General features: G+C 50.9%; 1 protein-coding gene across 6 annotated transcripts in view; it reads right to left on the bottom strand.

Annotated features, from left to right (window-relative positions):
* PIK3R5 (phosphoinositide-3-kinase regulatory subunit 5) overlaps positions 1 to 15,127 on the bottom strand; it is a 64,788-nt gene that overhangs the window by 22,910 nt on the left and 26,751 nt on the right. For 3 of the 6 annotated variants that reach the window (XM_026075748.1, XM_026075754.1, XM_026075753.1), the window contains exons 1-2: positions 10,884 to 11,028; positions 9,131 to 9,240 (exon numbers count right to left, since the gene is read on the bottom strand). In XM_026075748.1, coding sequence (XP_025931533.1) covers positions 9,131 to 9,227 — 97 coding nt within the window. In that variant the 5' untranslated portion in view covers positions 9,228 to 9,240; positions 10,884 to 11,028. Of the gene's footprint in view, positions 1 to 9,130; positions 9,241 to 10,883; positions 11,029 to 12,188; positions 12,204 to 15,127 lie in introns of those variants that run through there. The other 3 variants (XM_026075749.1, XM_026075750.1, XM_026075752.1) reach the window with 2 other exon arrangements.

The following is a 15,127-nucleotide window of genomic DNA, read 5'->3' as shown; positions in this document are numbered from 1 at the left end:
TGTGTATGTATATATATATATAAATATATAAGACAGGCAGAGACAGAGACAGGCAGGCAGAGACAGAGGAGAGTTGCCATGCAAAGGGATGGAGGATCCTTCACCCAGGCTGATCAAAAGCCGCTTCACCTCCATCCCCAGGCACCTGCTTCTCACTGCTGGGACACAACCAGTGACAAAAGCCCAAGGTGTTTCCCGAGGCCGTCACTTTTCTTGGCTCAGCAGTTGGCCTGGAGCCACCTCCACCCCAGTGCTTCCTGGATGGGCTTAGAGGAAAGGATCAGTGCAAAGGCCACCACAGCTCCTCTATTCAGCTCTGGCCACCCACTCCAGGGGCAGATCCAGCTCTGCAGAGTGAGGAGGACCGAGTAACACAGCTGCTGGGAATGGAGCAGCCACCTGCCTCATCCTCTCCAGGGCCTTGGGCACTGGTCGCAGCCCCATGGAGAAAAGCGCTTGGGGATGAGAAAACACCACATGCATTCACTCTTTCCTTGTCCTGCAGTGATGCACACCTGCACCCAGTCCTGTCTCAGGGCACCTCAACCTGGTGGTGGCAAAGCCAATGGTTCCCACAAAGAAACGGGTGGATGGGTTTTGAGTGTGATCTTGCACTCAGAAATGACCCCAAGGCCATGGCAGACAGCATGTCTTGATAATGGGATCCCTCAGCTCTGGATCGACTGCATTTGTTCAGCCAGCGAGACGAGGGGACGCTTCCCTCCTCAATGTAACCACGCGGCGAACAGCCCTTGCTGTTTGTCCTCTCCAGGGATTTTATCATCAGACCAAGCAGATTCAGTGCCGACAGTGCCAGCTCAGCCCACAGCATGATCCGGATGGCACTAGCATCGGGGATCCTCCATGCTCAGTCAATGCAAAGCAAAGAGAAGAGAAACAGAGCATCTCTTGCTGCAGATAAGTGGGACTAATGATCAAAGAGGAAAAATAAATATAAATCCAGTCACGCTTAATTCATACGTTCTATTAAATGGCACAGAAATGTAAGAAATGCATCAGCCCTTGCATGCTGGCTGCAACATTGGAGCTAACAAGGGAAAAATAATACTGCGAGTTGGCAACACCTCCCTGGCCAGCCCCAAACTGCCTTTGGAAGAAGGCCGATGACAAGACAGGCGATACTAGTGCTAAGGTCACAAACACAATCTTCATTTGTCTCTTCCGTGATCAAGCATTTACTCATTAGRACACGTACTATTATTTCCACAGCTTTATGCCTAGCTCATGGTTGAGCAAACAGGGCAGGAGCTTTCCCCCGCGGGAAAGCCCCCCCGCTGCCATGCAACATTTTACTTTCAATGAATCAACATTTTCCAGTGGAGAAAGATCCTGCTGGAAAGTTTCCAAGGAGCTCCGATACACTCGGTTTGGGTCTGAGGCCAGAGAGAAACAGCGTCGTACAGCAGTTCCTCCCTCTGCACAAACACACACAGATACATCTACCAGCTGCCTCATCCGCAGCCACCAAATTGGGCAGGGGACTGCTGACAACAGCCTGTAACTTCATGGCCAAGCATAAGTATATGAGCAAGATTAATTACAGTTGCAATTTTTAATTTGCCTACAGTACGACCTGCATCTTGCTGGGTTTGTTTACACCCAAAGTGCTCTCGACGTGGCCTTATATTGCAATACCTAGTCTACAAAGGCACAGCAACAGCGATTTGCCAATTCAAATATGTTCCTGTTTTCCTTTGAGCCACTTTCCTCTCTTAAGTCAGAGTAATTGCACAAAGTCATGACTCCACTCCGGAGGACTCTGGCTCCGGCAGATTGCTCAAGTTAATTAATATTGTCCTAGAGCTTGGCATCCTCCAGGGAAAGCCCCAGGATTTGTGAGATTTTCAAGAAAATCACTGTCCCAGCAGAAGCAGTCAGAGCTGCCGGGAACTTTGCTGAACTTGGCAGGCAGCGGTTGGGCTATCGCAGTGCTGGGGATGCCTTGGACAACTCACCCTGCATCGCCCGCGGGGTCGGCACGGATTATTTCAAACCCTGTTGTATGCGGGAGCTGGAGCGAGCAGGGCCACGCCGGCTCCTTGCCGGCACAAAAGGAGAAGTCTGGCGGTACGGAGCAGGATTAGCAAGAGCGGCAGGGCTGGATTTCATCTCCGTGCATCGCCAGACGAGGAGAACGCCGCTTCCTGCGCGAGTGTAACCGCAAACACAAATAGCCCAGCAAGATGCAGGCTCTTTCCTTCCTCTCAGCTCTAGCGAGAGAGGAGGAAATTGCGGCAGCGGCTCACTGTGTTGTGCTGGACCGAACGGCACGGAGGAAGGCGCGCTGGGCTCCTTCCCCAGCGAGCAGCTGGGGCAAACCCGCAGCGAACAGGCCGGGGAGAAGGGAAGGTAGCAGGGACACGGGGAGGCCTCGGGGGAAGTATTGCAAATATCATTCAGGCCTGAGATCTTGCGGGGCGTTTCTGGGTCTGCTACGGGAACCTAGAGCTCAAGCACAAGGATGCGGCAAGGGTATATTTGAGTGACACATCAGTGTAATCAGAGGAATTTCAGTTTAACTCATGGTCGTGTCAAGGAGCTGGGAATTACCCACAACCCAAACACTTCCACGAGGCAGAAAGCTGCAAGGGTCTGAGCTCCTAAATTTGGCACAGCCCCATCACTTGAGCCAAAAAACAGCTGAGCCCTTGCTAAAAGCACTCTCAAACACAACACATTACGGCTCTGAAATCCCCAGACACTATATATAAAGACCACAGAGCAAAGCGAAGTGTCCGGCGCCATCGGGCATCAGTCAGGACAGGGGACAGAGACCTCGGTGGGAACTGCCTTCCCTCACCACTGCGCCTTCCCTCCACACACGGCCCAGGTGAGCACCCGCTTTATCAGTGCTGTGAGCAGAAATAGTCCCTGGAGCCATATTCCCTGCAGCCAGAATAATAAAGATATTTGGGCATCAAGCGTGATGCTCCTCCAGAGCAGGAAGGAGCCGCTTCATGGCAAAGCCCTGCTCCGTCCTCCGGCAGGCGCCCAGGGGGCTGCGCCATGCACCAAGGACATGGTGGGCGCTGCGGCATCCGGAGGGGATTTTTATGAACTGCAAAGCAGCACCGGTTTTATTCCTGAGGGCCAGAACAGGCCAGGGAGAGACTGCAGGCAGGCAAGAAACCAGATCCAGAGTTATATTTGCATATCCATTCCCTGTCCTCAGGGCACCCAAGCAGATGGGTCCCGCCACTGGTTTGCTGCGATGGTGAATCGTGCCACCGTGCCAGGTCGGGCCACAAACACCAGGGCCAGCCGGGCACAAGTGTTTTTCATCACGTCAAACTAGCACAGGGCAACAGCACATCTCAGTGGTTTTCCTTGACTCGAGATGTTAAATTTTTACGTGCCTGATCTCAGCGAGTCACCAAGGCAATGAAGATTTTTACAGGTTTTTACAGAGGGTGGAATTGCCCTCTGGAAATACCCCACGCGCTCCCTCGCTGCCTGCAGAGGAAACCAGCCCCACCAGACCGCACCAGGCATCCTCCCCGCGGCAGGCGGCCAGCGAGCGAAGGACACGCGCCGCGGACACGCAGAGAGCTTGAACTGCTGCCAACCTCTCTCCTGGACTTTGCACTCACTCTTTAATTCTTGCAAAACCGTTTCTCGCCGCGAGACCCGAGGGAGGCCCTGGAGCAGCAGGATGCGCGTGCAGCTCGGGATGCCCCTGGATGTCTCCTCCGAGCCCCTGCAGCGCGGCCGGCAAAGGGGTGCTCTCGCCCGTCGCTCTCAGCAGGAGCCCTGTTTTCCGTGACAGTTTCTCTAGCGAGTCGTGCGAGCGCTGGAAAGTCCTGCGTTGGTGGGGAAACCCTCTTCACACCTTACTGATCTGAAGCTATTAGAAGGCAGGTTTTGCATAGCTCAGGCAGGTGCCTCTCAGCTGAGGGAAGCGGAAAGTAAAATCACACAAGCAAACCACTTGATTTAACATCTTAAAGGAAAGCAGTCCATCCGAGAGCTGCCTGCGAGGAGTGACCTGCTCTTTCCCTGCTGCGAAACCGAAGCAATAAGAGTCCCGATACGCTCATCACGGGTGAGCTCCGATCCTGCAGGGCGTGCAGAAAGCGGTGAGATCAGCTCTTACAAATGCACCTTGCACAGGCGGCGGGAACCAGGACTCCTGCCCTGCAGCCCCCAAACTGCACAACTCTGTCACACGAGGCATCGGAGACCTCCCAACAGGACCAGCCGAGCCACTAAAAGACCACACGCATCCAGCCCGCCCTCCGCTCAGCTGGTTTGATCCAGTGCTGCTCATTCTCTTCATATGCAAAGAAAGAGTCAGATCGATCTGCCTGCAACGCAGGCGGCCCGGAGCGCTTCGCAGCTTGTGGTCCGGCCACGGGAAGGTCGGGCTGGCACACACGGAGCCGCAGCAGAAGCGGGACAAAACCCTGGTTATCCTGACTGTCCGAACAAGCCCAGACCAGGATACCTCCGGCACAAACCCCAGCACAAGACACTGTGCTTTTTATTTGCAGGGGGAAGAAAAGAAAAAAGAAAAAAGCCCAGTGCAAGATAGGGTTCACCAATATGCACCTCCACTACCTGATCCGGAGAAAAATCTCCCTTTGGGAGCCCAAAACCTTGGAGCAGGGACCCCGGCGCAGCGCCGAGCATGGTCCTAGCCCACGTGCAAGGCTGCACTGGGGCGCTGGCACAGCGGCCCGCAAGCGCCCGGCGCGCACGCAGAAGAGGAGCTTCGGCACGCTCGGTGTTTTCGCTTTGATTGCTATCGGCATCAACCAAGATTACGGCATGGTGCCTCGAGCGGAGCAGCAGCAGGGCGAAGGGCCCCGTGGGCGGCTTCGGAAGGATGAGGCTTGAAGATTTCTTTTCTGAGAACTGTACCGAGACGCTCTCTCCTCCCAGAGCAGCTCCTTCCTGAATTTGGCAGCTGTGGTTGACATTTCCCCTTTGTTGCTCTTTACAGGGGGCAACTGTCAACTCAAAAAAGAAATAACAAATGCACCATCTCCCTGCACCCGTGGATTGCAAGCCGGGCATCCTCACGAGCGGCTCCCAGTGCTGTCAGAGGTGACGCAGGCCGAGCGGGTGAAAAGAAAATGAAGAAATGTCTCCATTTCCTTCCTCCCCCAGGCCTCAGTCCCTTCGTTTCCACTACGTGACCGTAAGAAGAAGGTGATTTTCTCCAAGGGGCTTCCCAGAGGGACTGCAAAAGTCTCACCAGTTAAAGGAACAGGGTGAATCTAAGGCTCCCTCAGACCCACTCCAAAGGGGGAATTTGGCCCCATGGGAAACACACAGGAATTGCTTTCCAGGATCAAGCACTGAGCTCAGGAAAATATACCCTGAAAAGAGCCGTTTAGTTGTAAGGTAGAGCACCCCAAGTGAGTCTTCAGTAGGACTCCAGAGTCAAACCTGCAGCTTCCATTTCCCAAGCGGTAGCTCCGAGCCACCTGCACGCAGCACCCTGGCACCTTTTAGGGCTGCATCCACCCTTGGCACTTAACACCCCTGGGCCCAGCCTCTGCCTGCTCCAAGGTTCATTTGCAAGGTCTGCAGGGTGCCAGGACGAGCATTTCTGATACTCTTTTTAATCCAAAGAAAAGCTGTCAGTGGCCCCAGGATGGGGAGCAGCTCCCAGACCGACTGCAGTCCGCCAGACCTAAAAGCACGCAGCTCCCCATCACATGACTGGACGTACGCGTCGGCATCCCGGTGCTCTTGGAGCAAGACCAGCCACAGGCGAAGCACGTTGCTTTTGGAAACTACGTGACTTTCGCCCATAAAGGACAGGCTGTCAGCCCTGAGGCACAGCACAGCRTGGGGAAAGCAGCCTGGATTGCAGCAATCACAGAATGGTTGAGGTTGAAGGGTTCCTCTGGAGATCATCTAGTCCAACCCCCCTGCTCAGACAGGGTCACCTAGAGCACGTTGCCCAGGACCATGTCCGGACAGCTTTTGAATATCTCCAAGGATGGATCTCAGTGAGAAAACCCATCGCAAGCCTGGAGCAAAGGGTTTGAAAGTTAAAGTTTGCATGGTGTAGAAACAAACGCACCTTAATTCTGCAGGTATTGCTGGAAGTACTTCAGACATTGCGTTTTGTTCCTTTGTTACTAACCTGGAGGATCCCCATACAGACTTCTGTTTGTTCCCCATACAGATATTTATCCGACTGCAGTCGAGCAGTGCCGTACATTTCCTTAGTCAGGGCTGAACAAGCCGAACACCCTGCACGCAGCATCAAACCCTCTTCCTGGTCTCCAGCTCGTCTCTGAGCTGCCAGCATCCTTCCTCCTTCCCGGCTCGCACCCCACCCTGGAGGTACGACAGCACCTCCCCATCTCTGCTCAACACGCTGCTGCTTACGCACATCCCTGCTCCCCATCAGCTCCCAGTCCGCCACGATCCCCCAGCTCTTTCTGCACCTCCGATTCCCCAGGACAGCATCCCCGTGCCAGCRGCAGCCTGACCTCGGCCAGGCACTCTCCTCCACAAAACGCAGTTTCACTGCTCACCAGCGAGCCCCTTGCTCAACCAGCAAGCAATAAAGTTATTTTTCTCCCTTTAGCACACTCTGATTTTATTATCATTTCTCCAGCAATGCAGAGGAAGGCAAATAAGCAGCTCTTTGAGGCCTCTACAAGGAAAAGGACACATCCTTTTCCATCACTTGCCTATCACAGAGGGTTGGGTTTTTTGGGTTTTTTTGTTTGTTTGTTTGTTTTGGTGAGTCAGATGCAATTAATTTTAATTCGGTTCCTCCAATAAATCAAACAGTTCAGGAAAGATTTTCTTCGGCCAGCTTTGGGTTGGTGCTATTTAGCCCACAGACCCCACCACGGGCAGGCTCAGGGTGCAAAGCTGTGACAGCCAGAGCCCTGTCATTTTTTTCTCCTTGCTAACTTCACAAACCTTAGCTATTCAGTCCCGTATTTTTGTGGGGAGAAGATGACATATCGGAAGTGATTACTCAGCCACTCTGGAGCAACCTCCTGTAAAATTATTGTGTAAAAATAAAGCATTAAATCATTCAGAAAAGAACAAAATTCTAGTGAGGTTCCAACCCAAAAAGCTGCAGTCCGGAGTGCATTATTTTACTGTTTGGAAATGGTGAAAAGGAGGGGAGAGCAAACAAATCGGGAAATAAAAGTGATATAAGTAGAAAGGAGAAGGCTACTGCACAGTTAAGAACAAGATGGAAAGATTCATTAAATATATGAGGAACAGAGACTTGCCTTAAATAACAGCCTAGATCTGATACAAGACAAGGATAAAATCGTCACTTGTAACACAGGAAAGGCAGAAAATTTAAAACATTTCTGCTCTGTTTTTGAAAAGAAATAGGACACCTTTTTAGGGGGTGTACATAGATATCTGCATCATCCTCTTTCTTCCCAAATCATATGTTATTGCAATAACAAAGTATTTCCTATTCCAATTGCAACTGAGTAGGATGTGAAACAGCAGCTCTTCAAAGCAAACATTTTAAGAGTCAGCAGGACGAGATAACCCACATCCAAGAACACTAAAAGAATTGGCCGAGAAAGCCTGCCCCAGGGGCTGTCCAGAAAAGGCACCCTCAGGCAGGGGGACAGCACAGTTATTAACATTGCATCCACCAACAACTACAGAAACCAGGGCTTGTTGGTCACACTGCAGATTTTTGGCAAGAACAAAAATGTGGTTAATGAAAGGGAACTTTTTGATGTGAAAAATGTCTGAGATTCTCCCAGGAACGCCAGGTCACTTGGCCAAACCCGCAAAGCCTACGTGAAGTGGACYGAAAGCCAGCAGGCTGATAGATAGCGGAAAATCATTTGGAACGGGGAATCATCAGGCTGTTTCTGACAGAGGCCACCACCAGCTAATCTCAGCCCCACAAGGTCTTACCTTTGCTAATGAGCTGGACAAATTATGAAGAAGTCATTTTCTAAAGGCTGCCCCAGAACAAACAACACTGAGGGCCTGGGATTACATGAGGGTGAAGTTTGTGAGTGACACAGAAATTGATTAATTATAATTACAGGAAGAGGCGAGTTACACAGCACAGTGAATTGCTTGGCAAGGTGGACGCCTTTGAATGTGCGTTTTAACAGTGCCAAAAGCAAGGTCGCGCTTCCAGGATCAATGACTGTAGCTCACATTTCAGGGGTTGCTTCCCACAGTGTGGGGAGACCAAAAGGACCCAGGAGTCCTGGGTGATAACAGCAGGAACTAAGTTCCCAGAGTGAAGCTACAGCATGGAGAGTTGGCACCACTCCTGTGGGTATGAGAAAATGAGCACAGGCAGAGATTACTCCAGTATACAGCAGCAGGCAGGATACCATTTGCAGCTCTTTCATGATATACAGGTAAATGGAAAAGCAGAGGGGGTTCAAAAAAGAGCTGTACAGACAATAAGAAGCCTGGATTTGAGAGCCCCCCAAATTAATTTCATTTCTTTTATCCACAAGACTAGGAAGTGCTTTAATTGCAGCGTAAAAGTGCTAGTGCGAGAAAGAGCTGGGAAAATGTCACATTTGATAATGACTTCTACTGTGCATTGCTGCCTTGCCCTCWCCACCACCATCCTGAATCCCCCCACAGCCCTCTGAACATGGCTCAGGTCCTTATGGCCAACATGGTATCTGAGCTAGATTTAAATAAGACAGATATAACACTTGTTTCTGACAATACAGCAGAGATATGCCCATAGGTTTTGAGATATACTTGTATCAAAGCAAGGCAAGGCTGGCTGGTTAAACAAAAAAGCCTTTCCTCATGGTGAAAAAAGACTCCTCCTCTTTCCAGCTTATGCAGGGATGACTGGCAGGATGCACAACTTCTCTGCCAGGTCTTTCTCTATGCAAGAGCTAACACAAATTGTTCAGCATCTTGGTACATCTTCCCACTGCAATGAGAAGCACAGGAAGATGGACTGGGCTGGATCCAACCTCTAACTTCGAACCTTGGAAGGGAAAAAAGGCTTCCAAGCCCCCAGTAATCCCAGCAGGTCGCTCCTAACCAAGTGCTCAGATAGATTGGTAACAGGAGGACAAATCATGCAAACAGAGACAGAAGAACAGAAGAGCATGGCCTCATCAAGGCTGTCAGGGAAGTGAGGCTGGTTTGGGGCCATCAGGTCACCTACCAGCCCATCTGCTGGAGACAGCATCTCTGCTAAGCCCATGTAGACATCTTTCCAGTGCATGATAGATCCTGTCCTCCGTGCACGTGGTGTGCTGCATTTTAATTCATCTCCTAAAAAGAGAGAAGGAAGAAAGTTAGCTTACCAGGCCTTTAGTTAAAAGCAAGGAATAAAGCACTGAAACACTTTCTTAGTGCAGACAAGATGGTCCGGGTGATGCCCCTGTTACTGACTCCTGGCACCCTTTCCAACCGCAAAYCCAACAATGTGTCCCCCTGTGGTAGCTGTCATCTTCCACTCTGCTCCCAACCATGGCAAAGAAAAGGAGGTGCACACGTTCATGACTCGATGTCCAGGGAGGCCAAAGGGCTTGCAACCTCCCTCCCGACCTGCCACATGCATGTCTGCATTCTCACAGTTTCCGCCAGCGGGATCGAGCGAGTCTCGCTCACGTGTTTGTGGCAAGGAGGTAATCTCGGGTTAGTGTTCATCGAAGATAACACCGCAAGAGATTAGAACTGCAACACTTTGCAATGGGTTTGGATGGGAGAAGAGACAGAAGACCCCAAGCTCCTACTGTCTGCATTACGCAGAGATCATTTTTGATGGCTCTGGCGTCCACTGGTGGTGGTCGCAAACCCCAAGTGCTAGCCGTACAACAGCAGGACCAGCCGGGAGAGCTGTGCGCACTGCCTCCGTCACTGTCACTTTGCTGCTGTGCAGCCAACACGAAGAAAAGGTCCAGGTGCCCCTCTGGCAATGCAGGAAAATACTGGGGGGACCAGGCTGAGCGTGTTGTCAGCCCAAACACCAGAGGATGTTGTGAAACAGCGGATTGCATGCCTGGCTGCACACTTTTCACAATCCAGCTCTCTGTGTGTCTCACCTCTTCTCCAGCACTCAGGGTACAAACCTAAGCCTTGGGCTGACAGGACTGTGAGGAAGATTTTATCCCACTCCATTCAAAAGTACCAGCCCGAGGCGCTGAAAATAAAACCAACTTGCCCAGAACGTTTCAGTACAGCAGCAGTCGCGCACTTGCCCCTTCTGTGAGCAATCGAGAAGATGCCCAGCAGAAAGAGATTTCTTTCTTCCTTGCAAGATCAGCACCGGCCATCCACACGGACATTGGCACACACCTCTTCTCTCCCAACACACAGGGAAGAGTCTCTCTTACAGACTCTTTGCTTCTTGGTTAGAAGCAACACAAATACACAAAAAAAGATACAGGAAAAAGAAATAAAACCTGCCTACACCAGAAAAAACATCAGCCAAGGGAGCCTTTGTTTTCATCCAGGCCAGCACATTCCTTTACCCATGCCACACGCTCCTGCTCAGACTGTTCCCAAAGCTCCCCCAAAATACTTGATTCTCTGCTTATCCAGGTAAGGTTTGATTCTCTGTGTACTCAGTGACAGCTGGGCCATCACGGCTCCCCACCTCCATTCCAGCAGAAGCGAAAGCTGCTGTTATCTCAGCAGAGTCTCCACCAGGTCCCTGCTGTCCCCAGCCGCCCTGCTGCCTTTGCAGCATGGGAGGAGGCTTTTCAGCACAGCCACCTCTGTCGGCACTTCATTCCTGTCAATTCCCTGGGATGGCTCTGTAAAGCCGTGTCTGGATTCTGGGGTTCCCTGAAAGCCGAAGGAGCTCGGCGAGCCACATCCAGCCCTGCTGCACGGCCCTTCTGACACTCAAGAAAAAACACAAATGGTTCCAAACAAGTAGAAACGCAAACCCACAATAAGGAAACACTGACCTGCCAAGAGCAAGCTCTCTCCTTCACCCTGAGGAGGCTCATGGACTCCTGCTACTAGTTTCCTACTGCCCCAGCCTGTAACTCCAGTTTTTGCCGAAAGTTTTATACATCCGCAGAGCCTGGACAAGGAGCGCCCGAGAAGGGCTCTGCCGAGGTGCGCAGGACTGAATGAGCGGAGAATCTGTACATCAGCATCTTAGTCATGACTTGTGGCAAGAGGAAAGCAGTGACTAAGAGCCCAGCATGACTCATAAGCACCCTTTACAACACACAGCTCACAGAAATACACCTCCTTGCATGTCAGCATGTTTTAGAGCACGGCTCGGTCATCAGAGGAGACCATGCTCCCACGTTGCGTGCTGCGAGCTCCGAATGGGTACCACGCCAGCCCAGAGACCCCTTCCCTGATGCCTCTAGTATCCCAAAAGAGAACAGGCAGGAGACTTAAGGGCAAAGCATCACAGACATAATATCATAACTTTCAAACCACAAAACACAGATTCTTTGTCTGTTATTTTCCTTACACGAATCGCACATAGATCTGAACTTTTTCACCCAAGGCGGTGTTTGTTGAAGCATCTTKCATGCGAGGGGACTCAGTTTGTCCACCAAACCTAGCAGAAACTTTTCAATCTCTTCCACTGTTTTTTCCCCAAACTCTCCCTTCCTTCCCACCCACACTGTATGAAATAACAAGGCAGGGGACAGTTCTGGAGGACGTAATCAGACTTTCCAAATAGCTCTGTTAAATATCCCAAGAGCCCTAGAGAAAACCAAGAGCTGAGGTCAAGGTTTTTAAAGTGTTGCAAAGCAGCAATCTTATGAGGGTGTTTAAGTGCCGAGCATCTCTGGAAAAAAAAAAAATCTGGCTCCTCTTCATCTCTCTCCAACCAGGCTCCCAGTAACAGAGCTGCTAAATCAAGAGCTCCTTTGGCAAAACTGCAGGCTGGTTTGTGAATACGCCTGTGCAAAGTATTTGGTGCAGGCGGAAGGTACCACGCAGACATTGCGCGGTAAACTGCCTGCAGTGACATTTCACAACAGTACCGGAGCGAATGCTGAGAGCAGTCATGCCCCAGCACCCTTCTGGGATGTCCTCATCACCAAGGCTCACGGCCGCTTTGCGCATTTCCAAGCAGAACAACATGTTACAAAAGATGAGGGTTTCCCTGCCTTCTCCCCACGTGTCAAGCACGTTCTTGGGAGCCAGTACAAGAACAAGGGAAGAAAAAAAGGGTTTTGAGGGATGAATTAAGAGAAAACAGTGGAGGGGAGAGAGACAGACAGACAGACAGACCAACCGACCTTCCAACATCAGGTTGTCACAAGTTTCCTGACAGCAGCTCTGTGGGCAGTGTGATATGGTGCACACATACCTGTTCAACCCGCATGTGAAGCCTCTAGAGATATTGCTCCTAGGAGGCAGGAAGGGAGGGGACAACACAACAGTTTTGAGGAACATCGTCTGGCAAGTACAGAACACCACCCTTGAACAAGGTGCTAACTATCTCTCTTTAGAAAGCATATTTGCACATGGAAAAGCGTGGCTCAGCTCCACCGCTTCTCCTGCCCTGCGTAGTTGTGGTAGGAGTCGAGCTCAGCAGACAGAAAGGCTTTATCCCACAACACATCACCGGTGCATTGGATCCCAGCCCTACAAAACCACCTGCAGGACTCCAAGCCCCGAACATTCTCCTTCTACAAGGACATCAGCTTCCCACCTTCAGTAACTTTGCACCTCAAAAGCAGCCTCTGAGCACTGTGCAAGCCACAGGCTTGCCATTTAAGAGGCAAGGAAGCCAACAATCAGAAAAGTCAAGTGATTTTCCTGCTGTGCCACAGTGACTTGTGGCAGAGCGGGAGCAGAAGGCAAGCCTTCAGCTCTCCAGGCATGTTCCTTACCCTCCATGCCATCCTCCTGACATCTGCAGTCTCAGGACAGTCGAAAAGGACTGGACTTCTGAAAGAAGATGGCAAGATCTCACCTAGACAGGCTCCCCACTACCTCGCATCGCTCCGGTCCACAGAGGTAGCYGATCAGCCCAGACACCTACCATCACCCGTCACAGCAAATCCCTTCTGCTCCGTCTCCCACGCAGGACAGCCGCCACTGTCAGCGGGGCGCATCCGCGAACCGCCCTGACGGAGGCAGCAAGAGGAACTGACAGAGACCGAGAGGGGAACCGGGAAGCTGGGAACCACAACTAGGAAGACGATCTGCTCGCAAACAGCTACAGGACAAGGCAGGCAGAAAACAAGGCTTGTTCTAGTTAGCATTACATCACTTTGGTAATGTTGCAGCACTCTCAGCCGCAGCGGGGACAAAATTTAAGCTCCACGGTTTTCTTTGGAACAGGGGATTATTAAAAACAACTTGCCCCAAGGTTTTCCCCTGTTTTGCCTTGTTTTTGGCACATGACTGACACTTAGCAACGTCAGAGGCATGCAGCAGAGTTGAAGCTGACCCCCACAAGGCCCGGATACCCCAAAGTTGCTTGAGAATTTACTAAAAAGAGACAAGTTTGATTAATTCAAAATAAAATCAGTGAGAAAGGGCAGAGTGCACCAAAATGTAGTTTAGAAAGGTTCTTAGAATATTTGTGAAGTTTTCAGGGCACCTTCAATAGGTGCAAAAATCTTTGGAGGGTTTCCAATCGAGATCACTTAGTTTTTCTTCATTCATCACTATTTGTCACAGTTAAAAAGGTGGACAGAAAAGTTACATTTTTCCTACTAAAAAACATCAAATATGAAAACATGTATCTATCCATTGGTGAAAAGGGAGAATCTGATGATCATCATTTTTAGATTTTCATTTGTCCCACTTTGACGCAGAAGGTTTGCCAAAAGCTCAAAGTTTTCAAAGAATATGAAAAAAAAGAAAAAAAAAAGAAAACCAAACAARATGACTGTATTTTTCTGCTGGCCTGTGAAACCTGAGCCTGTGGTGCACTCTCAGGGTGCCACAGCTCCATGGCAGGGGTTTTCTGCTCAGCTAGGGCAGACCGCAGTTCCCCCACTCACCTTCATTGCTCTGGGACCTTTTCCTTTCATGACTTTTCTCCTGCTCAGTGTCAGAGGAAAGAAAAACCCCACAAGTCCTTCATACCTCCAGGATGAAGCTGCCCTACAACAAGAGGGTCCCCCTGTGCACACAGCAGTCAAGTTGGGGAGATGACTTCGGCCATTAGCAGTTATCACGTGGTCAGGCCAGGGCACATGGGGATCATGAATCCAGGGTCACACAAGGGTTTTACTGCAAGGAGAGGCACTTTTCTTGTATTGAGGCCCACAAGAGTCCTAACACCAACATCCAAAGGACCTCTCCGATCTCCTCCTATTGTGGTGGAGCCCAAGACACCACCATTGGATGGGAACAGAGAAAGAGAGCTCCAAGATCAAACATGATGCTGGTGTTCCCAAGTGAAGCCATGAAGGGAATTAGACCACCCTCTACAGGGAAGCCAGCTGCCTCCGGTCTGAGAGGCAGGGCAATTCCCTGCCCACCTACCCCAGCTGGCTCTAGCATGATGTCCCAGGATGGCACTGCCCCTGGCATCCTGCTCTGCTCAAATCCACCTCCCTCACAGGAGGAAAACCAGGCGGCCATGTCATAAACTGAGATTTCCCCTTCCACAGCAGTAAATTCCAGCAGCACCTCCTCGAGACATTCATGGGATGGAAGGGACCTGGCTGATAGTCCTCTGCCTCCCCCAGAGGGGTACCCTGCAGCAGGGAGGCACAGCATCGCTTCGCCTGGGCTGGAGAAAGCCCCTGGGTACCTCTGCGGCAGGATAACGCCCTTTCCTGCCCCAATTGTTCTTAGGCTGCTGGCTGAGCATCCGAGGCAGGAAACAGGAGAGGAAAAACAAGCCCCCTAGCCCAGGGGATTGGTTCGGAAACATGCTGCCCAAGTTTGCTGGCAGATGCAGTCAGTGAGAAACACGGGCTGCCTTGCAGAGATGCTCACTCGCAGGACAGCAGGAGGATCTGGCTCAGTGCTTGGCTCACAGTCATAGTAGAGCTTAGGGCACCAGGGACAAGACAGCAAGAAGCTAGATGTGACTAAATAAAAAGGAGCCTGGGCTGACGCTAGAATGGAAGGAGAACCACTTAATTTGAAATTATAGCAATCTGATTCTAGCTAGTGGGGTTTTGGTTGTTGTTGTTGTTGTTTTGGGTTTTTGGTTGTTGTTGTTGTTGTTTTGGGTTTTTGGTTGTTGTTGTTGTTGTTTTGGGTTTTT

The sequence above is a fragment of the Apteryx rowi genome, unplaced genomic scaffold (genome assembly GCF_003343035.1).
Source record: "Apteryx rowi isolate R43461 unplaced genomic scaffold, aptRow1 scaffold_41, whole genome shotgun sequence".
Taxonomy (NCBI): Eukaryota; Metazoa; Chordata; class Aves; order Apterygiformes; family Apterygidae; genus Apteryx; species Apteryx rowi.
Note: the sequence above shows the minus strand (reverse complement) of the source record. Positions and strands in the feature narration are given on the sequence as shown.